This window comes from Fopius arisanus, unplaced genomic scaffold (assembly GCF_000806365.1).
Source record: "Fopius arisanus strain USDA-PBARC FA_bdor unplaced genomic scaffold, ASM80636v1 scaffold00069, whole genome shotgun sequence".
In the NCBI taxonomy this organism is placed as follows: domain Eukaryota; kingdom Metazoa; phylum Arthropoda; class Insecta; order Hymenoptera; family Braconidae; genus Fopius; species Fopius arisanus.
In genome coordinates this window covers 308,337-324,460 of record NW_011887808.1, presented here as the reverse complement: position 1 = coordinate 324,460, position 16,124 = coordinate 308,337, and the positions used below count along the sequence as shown (strand labels likewise).

General features: G+C 35.0%; 1 protein-coding gene across 6 annotated transcripts in view; it reads left to right on the top strand.

The window, feature by feature from the left end:
- Positions 1–15,631, top strand: part of FucTA (glycoprotein 3-alpha-L-fucosyltransferase A) — a 23,241-nt gene extending 7,610 nt beyond the window's left edge. For 3 of the 6 annotated variants that reach the window (XM_011309607.1, XM_011309610.1, XM_011309612.1), the window contains exons 2-7: positions 2,032–2,325; positions 8,289–8,390; positions 10,948–11,139; positions 11,445–11,669; positions 12,350–12,774; positions 14,665–15,631. In XM_011309607.1, coding sequence (XP_011307909.1) covers positions 2,161–2,325; positions 8,289–8,390; positions 10,948–11,139; positions 11,445–11,669; positions 12,350–12,774; positions 14,665–15,013 — 1,458 coding nt within the window. In that variant the 5' untranslated portion in view covers positions 2,032–2,160 and the 3' untranslated portion in view covers positions 15,014–15,631. Of the gene's footprint in view, positions 1–656; positions 855–2,031; positions 2,326–8,288; positions 8,391–10,947; positions 11,140–11,444; positions 11,670–12,349; positions 12,775–14,664 lie in introns of all 6 variants that reach the window. The other 3 variants (XM_011309608.1, XM_011309609.1, XM_011309613.1) reach the window with 3 other exon arrangements.
- The last annotated feature ends 493 nt before the right edge of the window (positions 15,632–16,124 follow it).

Below are 16,124 nucleotides of genomic sequence, written 5' to 3'. Positions count from 1 at the left end.
AGGCTCATTTTGTTGCTAATTTTTCAAACTATTCACCATAAAATTTTTAACGAAAACTGTCGAAAAAAAATTCTACGCGACAACAACCTTAAATTGTGGTTTTCTAGAATTGAGTGTTCAAATCGCTTATACAATTATGATTTTTTATTTTAATCATTGGTTTCAAGAAATTCTACTCTCTGAATTCAAACAACACGATTTTCTAGGAACAAGTGATACCCTTGAACCAAGAGATTTTTCTTTTCTTCGTAAAAACTTATCTTAGCAAAAATAACTTATAGGTATGTTTTATCTCATCAGTCTCCGTCAAGTCTATGTAAAATTGATTCTTTGGTCTTATCTATAGCGAAGATAATACTTTATTATAAGGAAGTTCAGAAGCAAGTAATATTCTTGAATCATGTATATTGATACTTGATTTCATTACATTCTAAGGAATACTTCGATATAACCAATTTTGTAGCCAGTTTAAAAATCAAATTTAATCAGATTTTACGATTTAAATTCAATAAATAAAACACACTAGATTCTAGTCTAAATATATTGGAGTAAATGATATTTTTCCCGTGAAAATTCGAGGAAAAAAGAGGGAAAATCGCATGGTTAAAATGAGGGGATGGAAAAGTTTAAACAATATTGAAAGATAATCTTTATAGTCTCCCAATTATAGGAAAAAGCAAGAGACTCTTAAAAAACATTATCTCCGCTAAGTAAACCTATTCCACGGAAGCAATTGCCTAGAATTTTTGCATAAAATCCTCGTGCAAGTTTCTCGTTTAAAATAAATTTGCTTAGTGTACTAAATCTAAGAGGCAAACCTGATTACGTTCCTCAATGGATCTATTTCCAAGCAGGTGAGGGTCAACCATTCGTTTATTTCACGTAGGATACCCCATCCTGTTTATTTTTAACGCTCGCCTGATTTTTATATCATACTCTATAAAGTAATTGAAAGCTAAAAAAAATTACGAAGTAAAAACGAAAAGAAAACTTCAAATTTCTTAATTTTTTAATTTCCATTGTAATTAAAATCGGCATCGGAAAAATTCACTAGAATCTGAAAATAAAAATTACTAATATTAGCATGAGAATATAATAAAGGTTTTGTGAAGGAAATCCCTTGAAGGTTTAATGGTCAGTGATCAAAAAAGTTTTTCATTAATTCAGCTTGCGTTGTACAAGAGATATTGTAAATTTATTACTTACCGCCTTATAGACTATGTACTTATTACTACGCACCTATTCTATTTGTAATCTACTGTCATGATGCATCTTATCTCACTCCAGATAATTGATTGAATTTTTTCAGGGTCAAATGCTTAACGCATTAAGAAACCTCATCAATACGATTCAGGATATCGATTTCTGTTAATTCTACGAATACGTTTTTTTGAACGAAAAAAATGATATCCCATTTTTTCATTTCTTCAAAGTTAGGACAGATCAATTAGTGCAAATTAAGCGATAGTTTTTCATTTTTTAATGGATTAAGTAGTGGACAGATAACGGAATGATCCAAGTAAATTTGTGATACTTTTGGAAATAGAGAAAACCTTTGTTCAATCGATTATTGTCGTGTCAACTCCTCATTGTATTTTTGCAGTTAGGAGAGTTCACTTTTTTAAATTTTCCTTTTATCGATTATGCGCAAATAATAAATACAATGAAAGGATCCGCATAAGTAAAGGATTCTGAAATTTTACTGTATTTATTGGAATCAATGAACAGTTTTCTTTATTAACAAAAAACTTTTCAAATAACACGTGAGATTCTGATGCTTAAAATAACTAAATGATTTATTTGTCTATTTTTTAAGTGGAAGTACATCTTTTATTGGTTACTGAGTAATTGACGGTAGTTAAAACTAGCCAAGAAGGATCCTTGGAAAAATTAAAATAAGTTATTTTAATCAGTTTTTTATTTAATTAGTACCTGATCTATTCGTGGCTACTTGGCAGGAGGTAGAAAATATGGGATGATAGTTATCATCTTGTACGATTCTTATGTTTTGTGGAAATGATTTACTTTCAGATTCAATTCCGGATGTCGACACAGGAGAATCACCGTAGCGGGCAATTGCGTTGATCGCAGCTGCAAAACTCCAGCGCTTTAAAAAAATAGATTGGAAAAATTGATAATTAATCGTGGAGGAGTTGCGGCATGGGCTTGCCTCGTCTTTCCTTGAAGAGATGCTTCATTTACATTTTCTGCGCTACTGGGATGATCCTGGTGGTGATGAATGTCCGCCAGAAAGAGCTGTGGCATGCCCTCAGGCCAGATCCTGGACCGGCGCAGTCTATTCGGGCGGTGCCTGATGTTGGCAAGGTAAATAAATTCCATATTATACTCATTGAATCGTGAAACATTCGGAAATAGACAAAAATTTGAACATGTAGAGAGATCATAACGCAATTTTATAAATAAATCACTCAATTTTCTATATCTGAACATCGATAAACAATTTTTGAGGAGCAGAACGGCTTCTCACGATTTATCGTCTGGGAATTGGTACTACATACTTTCTAAATTCGAAAATTTGAAAATCACTACGGAAAAATAATATCCAGACTGTTGGAATGGGGTTTTTTTACTCGTGTGACTACGACGTGCAGAACACACGAGTAAAAGACCCCTTCACCCTTTGGACGTGGTAAATAAAAATGAGTCATTTTTCCTTCTGCCAGCAGCAATTCAATTTTATGTACTTCATTGTTTGTGACGATCTTTCGATGAGTTTTTTGATCCAAGTGATAATTGTCGATCTGATAATTCCAAGTAATAACGAGATTAGACATTAAATTGGTTGAAGTGCATAAATGCACTTGCCAGGATATCGCATATGTTGTATTATCAGAATTTTTTAATGTTTCGCATTATTGTTATTTCATTTATTTCCCTCATTTAGACTCTAAATGGGCAAATTCTACTTGAGAGCAAGTCGTGCTTCCGACCTTTATTAGTACGTAACGAAGGGTAGAGGAGAGTCCATTGTATCGGGTGATGGGTCTTTATGACTCAAGTCGTACAGGTTCTTCTCCTCCGCTTAAATGAACCGGAGTGGGGGTGACGTTAAAAAAAAGGAAAAGCGGAGAAGTGAGTCAAAGTGGAAAATTGGAAATTTTTCTTGCTACGGCTGTATTCATTTTAAAAACTGACATGAATAAAATGTGAAAGAAGCTTGATCAATAACAAAGGAACAAATCAGAGAATTTCATGTTCCAGCATTCCTCTACTCAATTATTCATGGTATAAAATTGATTTTCAATAAAAATATGGATTGAAGAAAATTTTCTGAAGACATTACTTCTTAGAAAATATTATTTTTTAATAAATATTATTCGAAATGGTCGTTATTACACAAATACTTTAAAAGGCTAAATGTAGGGTGGATTTTTGCAACAATTTTATTCTTTTTTTTTATTGGATTATAGTCAGCTCAATATCTCAGTGGAATTGAGAGGCTATGTAACATTACCATAGGAGCGAAGTTTTCAATCCAATTATGTTCTAGGGTGAACACATCATTTCTCAAGATCAAATTCTTATTCGCCCCATCATCATTTTACGCAACGATTAATAATTTGAGTTTTTCAAATATTTGTTTTATCCAAAAAAATAATTGGATTGGAAATTTCACTCCTATGAAGTAGTTTCAAAGGAAAATTAAAAATACAATCTCGACTCCTGCCAAGCTAGTTAAATTTCGAATTCTGTGACGTATTATATTTCAGCTTGCTAAATTTTTCAGGCTCTTGGGTGTGTCATAGCGTGATTTGATAGCTTGAAGCTAAGCTAATATATTCCGGTGACAATTGAATAGCTAAAATTACAAATTGTAATTAACCATAACTGTTTCATTTGTTGATAGGTTTCAGATTTTCTTCTCTGCTTTTTCCTTTGACCAATGGTGAGAATCAGGAATTCAAATAATTAGCAGCAGCTCAATATATTTCTTTCTTAAGGATGCTCCACCCCAATATATAGTTAAAATTCTCGTTTTTTAATTTTTGTGGCGAATTATCGATAGGATTGATGTAATAAAATAGAACGTTCTTGCGTTTTGTCATTATTTAATAACAAGCAATTGTGATGGTGCGACCATTTTCATGCATTTTCTCTATATTTCTGTAATTCTTTTTAAAAGTTTAGAAAAAACGTGCAAAAATATTTGCACCACCACCACTTCCTGAGTCATTGAATAATGACACAAGAATGGTTATATATTTATTAGATTCCTAATTCGAGCTTATGGCTCTGCTCCGAGCTACCTGGAGGTTGCCCATGCCTGATTTGTACCTTAAAACCATCTCCAGTTGACCGATTAATATAACCCGGTAATAATGTAGAAATTAATTAAAGTTTCGGGTTCTCAACTTGTGTGGTCAATCTAAAAATGTACTCATCATTATTTACCACTTCATTACTGCCACCAATCTTAATTTTATCTAATACTATATATCTGAACATTTTTCAATAAATGTTTAGTAGACTCGTGCTAGAGATTTTCCCTGGCTCCTGGTTAGAGGGTCCAAGGTATTCTGAAACAATGGACGAAAAACAAAATAATAAACACTAGCAGTCAATATGATTAAGGTTGTTGTCGCGTAGAATTTTTTTTCGACAGTTTTCGTTAAAAATTTTATGGTGAATAGTTTGAAAAATTAGCAACAAAATGAGCCTTTTCCATTTGCAATTGACCGTTTTGAACTTGAGATATAAATTTTTGAAATTCGAGTGATTTAACACGTGTTTAAATGGAGTTTTGCCGATTAGAATTTTTTAAAAATCAACGGCTCGACAGTTTCAGAAATAAAAAAAAAACGTGGAATATACATCGTGAGAGGAAATACAGAAAAAAAAATCAAATCGATTGACCGTTTGGTTTACGGAATATAATTATCGGAAATTCATAAATTTATATAATTGAAAATAGTTAATATGGAAAATATATAGTTATGCTTTAGCTATCCATGCACAATGCAATCAATCAAGTGAGACTATATACCGCTAAAAGATTGTGTTCTAAACTGACCCGTTTTACAGCGGATAAACTTTTTACAGAGACTGTCGCGCGACAACAACCTTAATCAGCCTCTGATAATTTCCAATTACGTTGATGGGATTTAAAATCGTTGGACCCTGAGGAATACTTCCGAGCAGGTCTCTGAGGGCCAGTTTTTCGATGAGTTAATTAGGCCAGTCAAATTGAACCTTAACCACCTCAAAGAGTCCTGGCAGTCTGAAATTACACCAAAATGTAGAAAAAAGTCTCCTCATCATCACATTAAAAATGTGTACCCGCACGTTCAACAGAAATATGCTTAATTAATTAAAAAGTTGGGACGAATGCCAAAAAACTGCACTGGATTAATTTATTTAATCCTATCGGAAAACTAACAGAGGAATTTTCTCGACATTTCAATGCAATTTCAGCCTGTCACGACTTTTTTGGGTGGTATCAAGTATAAACGTGAGTCTTGTTTCACTGGCTTGAATCGCGAGGTTAAAGTTGAGTTAGGACTCCTCACCGCTGAGCTTAGCCTACCAGGTATCTCAACTTTAATTTTAACACCGGTTTTAGCATTAACCACAGTTAACTTATCGAAGAACTGGCCCTTAGTCCAGAGTCGGGGAACCTCTGCTTTGAGAGCAAATCGTGCTGTCGACCTTTATTACTTCGTAACTCCTGCTTCAGTTGACCGAAATGTCCTCTTTCTTTTCTGTTGACACACTGAATGAGCGATTTATCATAGAACGGGAGGAGTGAGACCTGTGCCTCACATGAACCCAAAGATAAGAACAACAGGCGGTTGTCCTGTACATGTTGATGGAGGACAATCATAGAGGCCAGAGGGTCAAAGGAACATTAAAGTTCCACTCAAAAGAGTCAGTCTCTCCTTGAGAGAGGAGGCGTGGCCTTCCATTAAACATAACAACTTTAACGTAACTCTATGCTACCACTGATAGGCTCCCGGGCTACTACTTCATCTAGATAATTCCAGAGGTGGATATGTCTACATCGCATCCATTAAGAATGTAATTGGATGGAATGACTTATACATTAAATTTCGTCCTTCATCAGTTGGAAAGAGTTTATTCACTACGATTACATCTGCTGTTCAATTGAATAAGAGGTGAAAGATAAGACTGGCCAGTTAATGTTCGTCAATTGACTGTAAGAGTGAATTTTTTCTTCTGTTGTGTCTCGAGTAAAATGAACCAGAACCATAAAATTTCTCAGGCTAAGGCATGGAAAAGTGAGAGATAAGTCGAAGGGTTCTCGTTGAGAAAGAATATGTCAGATACCCTTTTTAAAATAGTTTATCCTGCAGCGAGGAAGAACAAGAGCTTGTGTTGACGGGTCACGATAGGTGTGATTTTGGTTGGCTTTACTGAGTATTTCTTGTGACTTTTCAAAATTTATTATCTAAAAAGGTCCGGAGAATCACTTCATCTTCATTGTCTATCACTTCATATTTAACCGTTATATTGCGGGAAAATTCAGTCCATGCACGACAGCATCATTGAAAAGTCCTCGGCGAGCCTTGACAATTATTTTACCTAACACGGACTTTATTAGAGATTCAATATTTTTTTTGATTGACCATTAATTAAGTTATAATATATATCATCAACCGGCCCTTAGGAGTGTTTCTGTCGATTGTGACTTTAGAATTGGAGGCGAAATCCAAACACAATCGTCAGAAAAGTTCCTAACGACCGAGTGGCAAACAACATTTTTATATTTTAATCAAAAATTGATGATGATAAGAGAGTAGTGGTGTACACCAATCGTTGTGTTCAGCCAGAGATGATTGATAATAAGGTGAGGTGTTAAGGTGTTATAATAGGAATTGGGGCGTCTGTTTAGAATTATCTAAATTATTTATTAATTTTCCTGTTTTTCCGAGATTTATTGAAAACTATCGATCGGATTGGGATATCAAAATATAACGTTTGTCCGTTCCATCATGATTGACTCTTCCATAAAGTTTCATCCCGATCCACTATTTTTTGTAACTTTTCACTAAAATTTAATAAAAAATCAATAAATTTTAGTGAAAAGTTATAAAAATTGGTGTATCGAGATGAAACTTTGTGAAAGAATAAATGATGATGTAACGGACAAACACTATATTTTCATATCCCAATCCGATCGACAGTTTTCAATAAATCTCAGAAAAATAGGAAAAATAACAAAATACCGGTAGAACATCCTTAAGGTGGTTGTCGCGCGACAGTCTCTGTAAAAAGTTTATCCGCTGTAAAATGGGCCAGTTTAGAACACAATTTTTTAGCGGTATATAGTCTCACTTGATTGATTGCATTGTGCATGGATAGCTAAAGCATAACTATATATTTTCCATATTAACTATTTTCAATTATATAAATTTATGAATTTCCGATAATTATATTCCGTAAACCAAACGGTCAATCGATTTGATTTTTTTTTCTGTATTTCCTCCCACGATGTATATTCCACATTTTTTTTTATTTCTGAAACTGTCGAGCCGTTGATTTTTAAAAAATTTTTTTAAACACGTGTTAAATCACTCGAATTTCAAAAATTTATATCTCAAGTTAAAAACGGTCAATTGCAAACGGAAAAGGCTCATTTTGTTGCTAATTTTTCAAACTATTCACCATAAAATTTTTAACGAAAACTGTCGAAAAAAAATTCTACGCGACAACAACCTTAAGGGGAACGCCATATGTTGCCTTTGGACCTGTCACATCCTCGTTGTGACGCTGAATAACGCAAAGAGTGGTGTATGTGAGGAGATAAAAGAATTCCGCAATTAGAAAAGGAAAAAATAGCGATTGATAGGGTAGTATGCAGCTTCTGACCTGGTACTGGGGCTAAGCAGCTGGTGCGAGTCTACTAAGTAATTACCCATTTTTTAAAATTCGTTTACGAATATTGTATTGTTTTATGAGACAATTGTATCATTTGGTGTCAGTTAATTGATTGGTGGATATTATAGAAGACTGTGATAATTAATAAAGAAAAAGAGGTTGATAATAGGGAAAAAGTACAATGGACAGTTCATTAAATTTTTCTTTTCTGTATGATTCCAAAGAAAACCGCCACAATGGCTCTTTACAAACCCAACATTTGGCTCTCACCCATTTGTTCTCGTTGCCAAGTGCCTTGAGAATCACTCGAAAACAACAGTACCCTCGTACTCTAATTCATTTACGACCCCCCACTGATCCCAGAGAAACAGAGGTGGCATCGAGGAACCGAATTTTAAAGAACTCGAAAAAAAGAAAACTTTCCCTCGCAGATGAAACTTTCGGTGTCCATAAAACCTAAGGGCTCGTCTACCATGAGGGCCGCGCGTGTCAGGCAGAGTGTCAAGAATAAATCATCAGTTAAGAAATTTGAGGTAAAAGGGAGTGAGAAGCCTTCACACAAAAACATCTGAACGTAAATTACGGGATTCACATGAAAAGAAATATTCAATGCACGGAGAGAAATATTTATTTTAAATTACAGAACTGAAGTTCTGTTATATTGATTACGGAATAGACTAGGGAAATTTTTGTCATTGAAAATTACGGAATGCTCTAGAGAAATTATGTGACTTTAGGTTAAAATTACGGATTATTGACGGCAAATTTCACCTAATAAAATTGTCTGTGGAGTGAAATGCATGTGACGAAATTCGGACGATACTTACACAGAAAGAAAAATACCGGAAAAATTACGGAAGTTTCACGTATTCGTGGGGTGACCTTGGTTTTCGGGGAAAAATACTGTAAGTTCCGTAAAAATTTTCGTAGCCAGTAGGAATTTTTACGAAACTTTCAGGACAATTTTACGGTACCTCCGGTACTTTTTCCTGAAAAGCAAGGTCACCCCACGAATACTTGAAAGTTCCGTAATTTTTCCGGCATTTTTCTCTCCGTGTTCAGTCTTCCGAGCGTTCGTAATTTTTATCTGAATTTTCTGGAGAAGAGTATTAAATCATTTCGATTCTCTCACTCGCTTTCGTAATCGATGAGCGTGTTGTAAATTTCACCAGTTTTACTGAGTATTTCTCTCTATGAACTCTCTAAATTACAGAATCAAAAACGTACACTACGAGGTTGGAGCTGAGAAATTATGAAATTAAGAATGTGCATTACAATTTCAAATTTCAATTGTAAGAATTTGAAATTGTAATGTGCCGTTTTGAGTTTTCAAATTTACATTTTTAATCGAGGAATTGACTAATTTGAAATCGGCCATTACGTTTGTAATTTCGTAATTTACCCGATTGAAAACATTCTAAATTACGTCTCACAGCCCGTATTTTACGGTTAGTTTTTTGTGTGTCCTGTTTATCGAACTATAGCACTTTAGACACTCTAATTTCTAGAGAATTAGAAATATTGAACAGAGAATATCCTGAATATTCAAAGATCATTGATAAGGATTCAAAAATACCGGGGCACAATTCCTTTATAAAAATAGCTGTTAAGTTCAACACTCAATTCGATCTTTGAGGTGATGACCTGATTTAGAATCAACGTTCATGGACCAGTACGATAGGTAAATAATGACGCATAAAGAATTCACACTTCATGCATTTGTGATAAGGATAGAGTGCGGTAAAATGAATTGTTTCAAATCATAAATGTGCCCCGGTTTACCGCAAATACTAATTATGGGTGAATAAAGAAGCTTCTGCATAGTTCTCGAATTTGCTGTGACTACTAAACCATAAAAGAATTTAATAACAATTGTTTCTACCACTGAAAGATACAATTGAAAATATTACGCTTGATTCGTGGAAGATCCATGGAAGATTCATCGCACGGACAATTCCTTACTTTGACACCTCACACTGAGAAAATTATTTTTGCCAGAAATATTTTCTTCCCACCAGTAAATCTGGTGATCACTGTGTAAATACTCCCATAAGACTTACTAATGCCAATTACATTTTCTTGTGGTTAGTAAATATTCTTGGTTAAAGAAAATTTTTTTTCTCAGTACACCGTATGAATAAATCCGCATACAAAAAATTTTGAGAGATCACATTGAGATACATTTATATTTTAACTTAGGTGATTCCATTTCTCGTTCAGGAACTGATAAATAATAGAATAATAATGATAGATAGAATAAATAATAACGATTCTCGTCCGGAGCTGGGTATGTAATAAAATGTTCATATAATAAATTATCCCTATCATAAAATGCCCAATGATATTTTCCTGCGGGATTTTGACTACTATACTGCTATGATCTGTTTTCTAGAGGTGTTACCAACGATTAGAAATGTCATTTATGACCAATATAAACACAATTTACAATTTCGTCCTCATAAATTACGATTAACGCTTATGTAATCATCATTTACGGTGACGAAATCGTGAATTGTTTTTACAGCGATTGTTAATTATACAATGATTAATTATGTGGTCGTAATTTATCGATCGCAAAATATAATTCCTCAGGCGTAATTCGCGCTTATATTTTTCTGTCTGTTTGACAAATGGAATTTACATTCTCTACGTGCATTCTTCCTCTGTTCATTCAATTCCAACAATGACATGATCGAAGGTCACAGCAAAATCGAGAAATTCCACAACATTGTGAATTCCGCAAGTTAGCCACAAATATCCGCTTGATAGTGAAGTATGTAGCCTGTCGACTAGGTCGTCATAGTCGCTAACACATGCGCAATAATTATATGCAGTGTCTCGCATTTCATAAATGAGCAGCTCTTTTTCAATGTAACACGTACACATGAGTAACACGAGTACATGAGATACACCAGAAGTACTACACATTAGCTAGATCGAAGAAGCCAATATGTGCTCGAACGACGGCACCGCCTTTTCACGACTATTCTTCTGTAGTTGTGATCACTATTCCAAGTTATTTTAATTTATATTCATTGATCTTTATTGGTGACAATGACGAAATTTTCATTGGTCTTTTTTACCCTGTAGCCCTCGAATTTGACTGGGACTGTCAACCCAGTTGATCACATTGCGGAGATTATGGATCCGAGCAAGAGGCCGTGGTATATGAAGGGCGGAACTAGGCGACCACTTCCGGGTGTGAGGTCCAAGAGAACTGGAAGAAGAATCGCAAGATTGTGGCCAGATGAGGATTCCAATGATGATAGGGTTACAAATCAGGTAATTGTTGCTTATCATTGGTTCCTTCATGTTGAATATACCAAAACGATAACAGGATTTCTTTCTGTAATTTCCGTTTTGATATTTGGCTTTAAGTCAGATGTTCTTTCTTTTTCGAAGCATTAAGAAATAATTTCTTACAAAATTCTCTCAAAAACTGGTTATATAATGCAGTCGAAATTCGAATGACATTGGAAATTAAACAGCAAAACAAATTAGAATAATGGCGAATCATTTTACCTTAAAATTCCATTTGAGAGTTGGAAAGGAATCAATTCATCACTCTGTATTTGTTTACTTTTCAGTTGATGTTTGTTCCGCTGGATTATAACAGAACGAGTGTTGAGCATCCCCCGAAGAGGATTATGATACCACATGGCATGGGAGAGGCAAAGACAGGATCAGATTTATTTCATCAGCTTGGATGCCCTGTCAATACTTGTGTTATCACACGTGATAATCCTGAGGGTGCGGACTTAATTATCTTCAAGGATTATGTTACTCACGTGGGTCGCAGAGCACCAAATCAAGTAACTATCCAAACACTCCGAGAATTACGTCCATTAAATGCTCATTCATTATCTTACGTTTAAAGTAATATTTCAGATTGTGATATTTCTTAACATCACTATCTTTTTGATAATATCACCAATCTTTGATTATTTCTTCATCATTAAAATCACTTTCTGGTAGATAATTGTCTTGTCCAAATGCATCGTTCTTACCAGTGCATCACAAAATTCTTGTAACTCCCAAGAAACGCCCCGTCTGGATGTATATGATTTTTATAATTCATATGCGTTCGATTATATTTAATTGAACATGTAATAAAGTTATCCCGAGTTCCCGACAGTGACGGGGCTGGTTTGAACCCCAAAAAGATCATATCAGCCCTTCCAGTTTTTTTTCCTCATTGAGTCTGACTCAATCTTATTCTTGATATCACTTATTTATTTCTTAAATAGTGAATTCATTCTGGTTTGCAGAAAATTTTTTTGAAGGAGTTACAAACAACCATTACCATTTTAATAATTTAATTTTTTTTTCTCTAAGTAGTCACAGTAATGAACAAACTCTGATTAAGACCATTCGTCAATTCTATTGAACTTCTGGAATAAGAACAGTCTCTTTTTGAACCCAACGATATTCGATAAATTAAGCCGGCGCTCATTACAGTTTTTTCTGAAAAAAATCAATTCCGTTTCTTCAGGCCTGGATGCTGTATTTCTTAGAATGTCCCTATCACACTCAAGCCGTAAGAAATGCTCTCGTAAATTGGACAGCGACGTATCGACGAGACAGTGATATCGTTGCACCCTATGAGAGATGGCAGTACTACGATGCACGAGTGACTCAAATACCCCAAACATTTAACTACGCTGCTAATAAAACGAAGAAAGTCGCCTGGTTTGTCTCCAATTGTCATCCCCGCAACCAGAGAATGCAGTATGCCAAAGAACTTGCCAAGCACATTCAAGTGGACATCTATGGTGCCTGCGGTAGTCTCCGATGTTCACGTTCTCAAGCACAAACGTGTTTCGAGATGCTCGACGCTGATTATAAGTTTTACCTAGCTTTTGAAAATTCCAATTGCAGGGATTATATAACTGAGAAGTTTTTTGTTAATGGTCTTGGGTGAGTTAAACTTTTTTATCTTTAAGTATCCTCACCGGCATGATCCAGACCAAATATTTTTCATGATTCAGCTTTTGTTCTGACCTCATTCTTGATCGTTCGATCGCTTGTTCATGATATTTTAATTCAAACAATGCTTTTCCGTTTTCAAAGTTTCATCTATATTCCACCGTTTCTAATCCTTGCAAAATCCAAGCTTCTGAAACATTTATAGTCATTCATGAGGTTAAATAATATTCAAATAAATTAAATAGATAAACCCACCCATTTAATTCTATCTTTGCTAACGGTTCAGAGCCACAAGGGCCTCATCCCGTTCATCGATAGAGTTAAAAAATTGGGAATTTGGTACGTGGTAAATGTCTAGTTCAGGTCTATCAAACAATTCTGGATGTCGTATATTTGAGCGGATGGGTTTCCGTTACCTAATTAAGGATCCTGGGCATCGTTTTAGAAGGGAACAATTAATTCGGGAGATATGGTTGCTTTCTGCGGTATCCAAGGTCACCACGAGGATGTGATGGCGCTGTAAGTCCCAAAGATAACACATGTTGGTATATTTAGAGACAATGGGAACACAGAAAGATGGATTTCAAATAGTCCTTCGACACTTCACTAAAAAAAACTCTGACTTCACCTCATGCGGCCAGCTACAACTATCACTGACTAAACACGACGAGTAATTCGTCCGCCCCTGTTCTGATGTAGCAATTAAAATTATGGATTATACTATCACTCACTCGTCGTGTTAACAGTGACAAAGGGGGGTGTTAAAGCATTTCAAGGACAGCAAAGTTTACCTCAGAACTATTTGACGATGTATTTTTATTAAAACTGCAACTAAACTTGTCCACACATGTATACCCTTTCGGGCTTTTACATTTCCCACCCCCAGTTCCCCCTGTACCGCAATTACACCGAGGGCCGAAGGGAAAACCTCATGGGAAAAAACGTTGGCCAGGTACAGTCGTCTCTTTCGAGACTACCGCTCGTACGATGAAAACCTGTGCAAGTTAGAGCGAATTCTATCTCTAAAAAACCCCTGGCATTTCCCCGACTGGGAATCGAACCCACGAATCTCATGTGCCAACCCCCTACACTCTAACCGCACGGCCACCGCACGTCGGTTGTATTTTTATTATTTACGGCTTATTTATTTATATTTAAAATTTATAGATATTTATTCATTTATATGTTTATTTTAATTAATATTTACGGCCGCAAGAGAACTTAGTCAGTGCCATCAAATGGCACCATCAAATGGCACCATCAAATTAATATCTCAATCATTGTTTTTGATGGACTTCTATACCATACATTTACCAAAAAAATTCTTTATGTCCCAGCTGGAGTAAAAAGCGCGATCGAACCGAGCGAAGCGAGACATAAAGAAGCATATGCACCACGGTCGAAAAGCATTTTCTGACTCATGTAATTATATAACATCACATTCGTAAGAAGACATTTTTCTTCCGGGGGTGCATAATATAACATTATCGCCCCATGAAATCATTCTGGTATAATAAAACTGCCTCCCAGTAATAATAAATCTCCCTAGAAGGAACTCCATGTGAAATTCACATATATCACAAAAGTACAGATATTTCTTTTTACATCGGCAGCTATAGTTGTTGATGGATGTTGACAAATTCCAATATGAAAGAGAAATAAAAACGGGAATAATGTCAGAATTACATTAGAGCTCTCCATAACCTAAAAAGTTAAAAACCGAAAATAAGTACCACATGCATGCGCAAGCAAACAAATATCAAAATCTACTTATAATCCGTTTAGATTTTTAACGATTATTCCCTTTTAGCACACGTCATCATTGTATTCCAACAAATATTGATAATTTTTATTATTCATTGTTTCATTTTGGTGTTTCAGCCACAACGTATTGCCAATAGTGATGGGTGCCCATCCTACGGACTACGCAAAGAGCGCCCCCTACAGATCCTATATCCACGTGGACGAATTTGAATCACCACGAGAGTTAGCTGATTACCTTCATCGCCTAGATCACGATGACGAGCTCTACAACTCCTATTTCAAGTGGAAAGGAACTGGTGAATTCATCAACACGTACTTTTGGTGTCGTGTGTGCGCCATGTTGCACGATCCTCGGCCACCCAAACACTATAAAGATGTGAACGAATGGTGGCGTGGTGATGATGTCTGCACTCAAAACTCCTGGAGGGAGCACGATACCAATGAAATAACCTTCAAAAACTCATGAACATTTTGCGATAGCGAGTGAAGCAATGAATCTCCTTCATTTTTTAATAATAATCATTCCATAAATAATTATCACTTTGGGCGACTGCATGGCGTTACAGTTGCAATTGATTATTTAAAAAATGATACTTCCAGGAATGCAGTGATTTGCAATTTTGATAATTAAACCAGGATGATGATGCATAATGAGAAAAGACTGCGCGGATCTCGTTTGGAACTCGAAAACATTCACAAAAAAATAGTGAATGGTAGGAATCCGTTGGAAATAATTCAGTAGTGAAGTGATGGAACGAGATAATTTTGTTGAACAATTTTTTTTTTAGTTATTTATGAACTTGTTAATATTGAAAGCAAGACAGTTGAATGTCATAGCACTTGTTTTATTTTACGGAAAAAGTTTCCCCCATATTTTTCAAATCCTTTTTTTGTTCACAGATAGGTATTTATTCCAAATCTGGTGTTACGTCGAACTGACAGAAGTTCCTCTTTGCTACTAAATTATTTTGACAATTTTGTTATTACTAAAATTGTAGTATTATTACAGCCACATGGTCAAAAATCGAGATGGCCGGAAAATAGTATAGAATTTTCAATTCGGAGAGATCATTCGGTGAAATGGAACTAATACGAAATTATTTTACCGATTTTTAAGTTTGATGAAGGATTTCATCCAGTCCTTTCAATGAACCAAGAATTTGTCTCCTGAAATTGAATAATTTGTCTTTTGTTGTAACTTTCACTTACCTCTCACCTTAAATTAAAATATTCCACCGTATTCTTTTTACGTCGATGAACATTTCGGAATTTTTCAATAATTTATTTCTATAAAGTGTTGAAATCCAAATACAGAATTTATTTACACTGTCAGTGTAATTCCTTAAGGGTGTCCCTTTTTTCGAAGAGACGTATTAGAGTCATGATAACAATTTTTCATTAATTAATTAATTAATTAATTTCATTATTCAAATCACTCGCCACCTTATTATTAGATAATAAAATAGTAGGCCTCATGAATTCGACGAGAACATAAATATTGATTATTTGACAGTAATAAATTGGAAAAGTGTCGAACCCCCTGCGGAAATAATTTCGTGTATTAAATATAGTTCCTA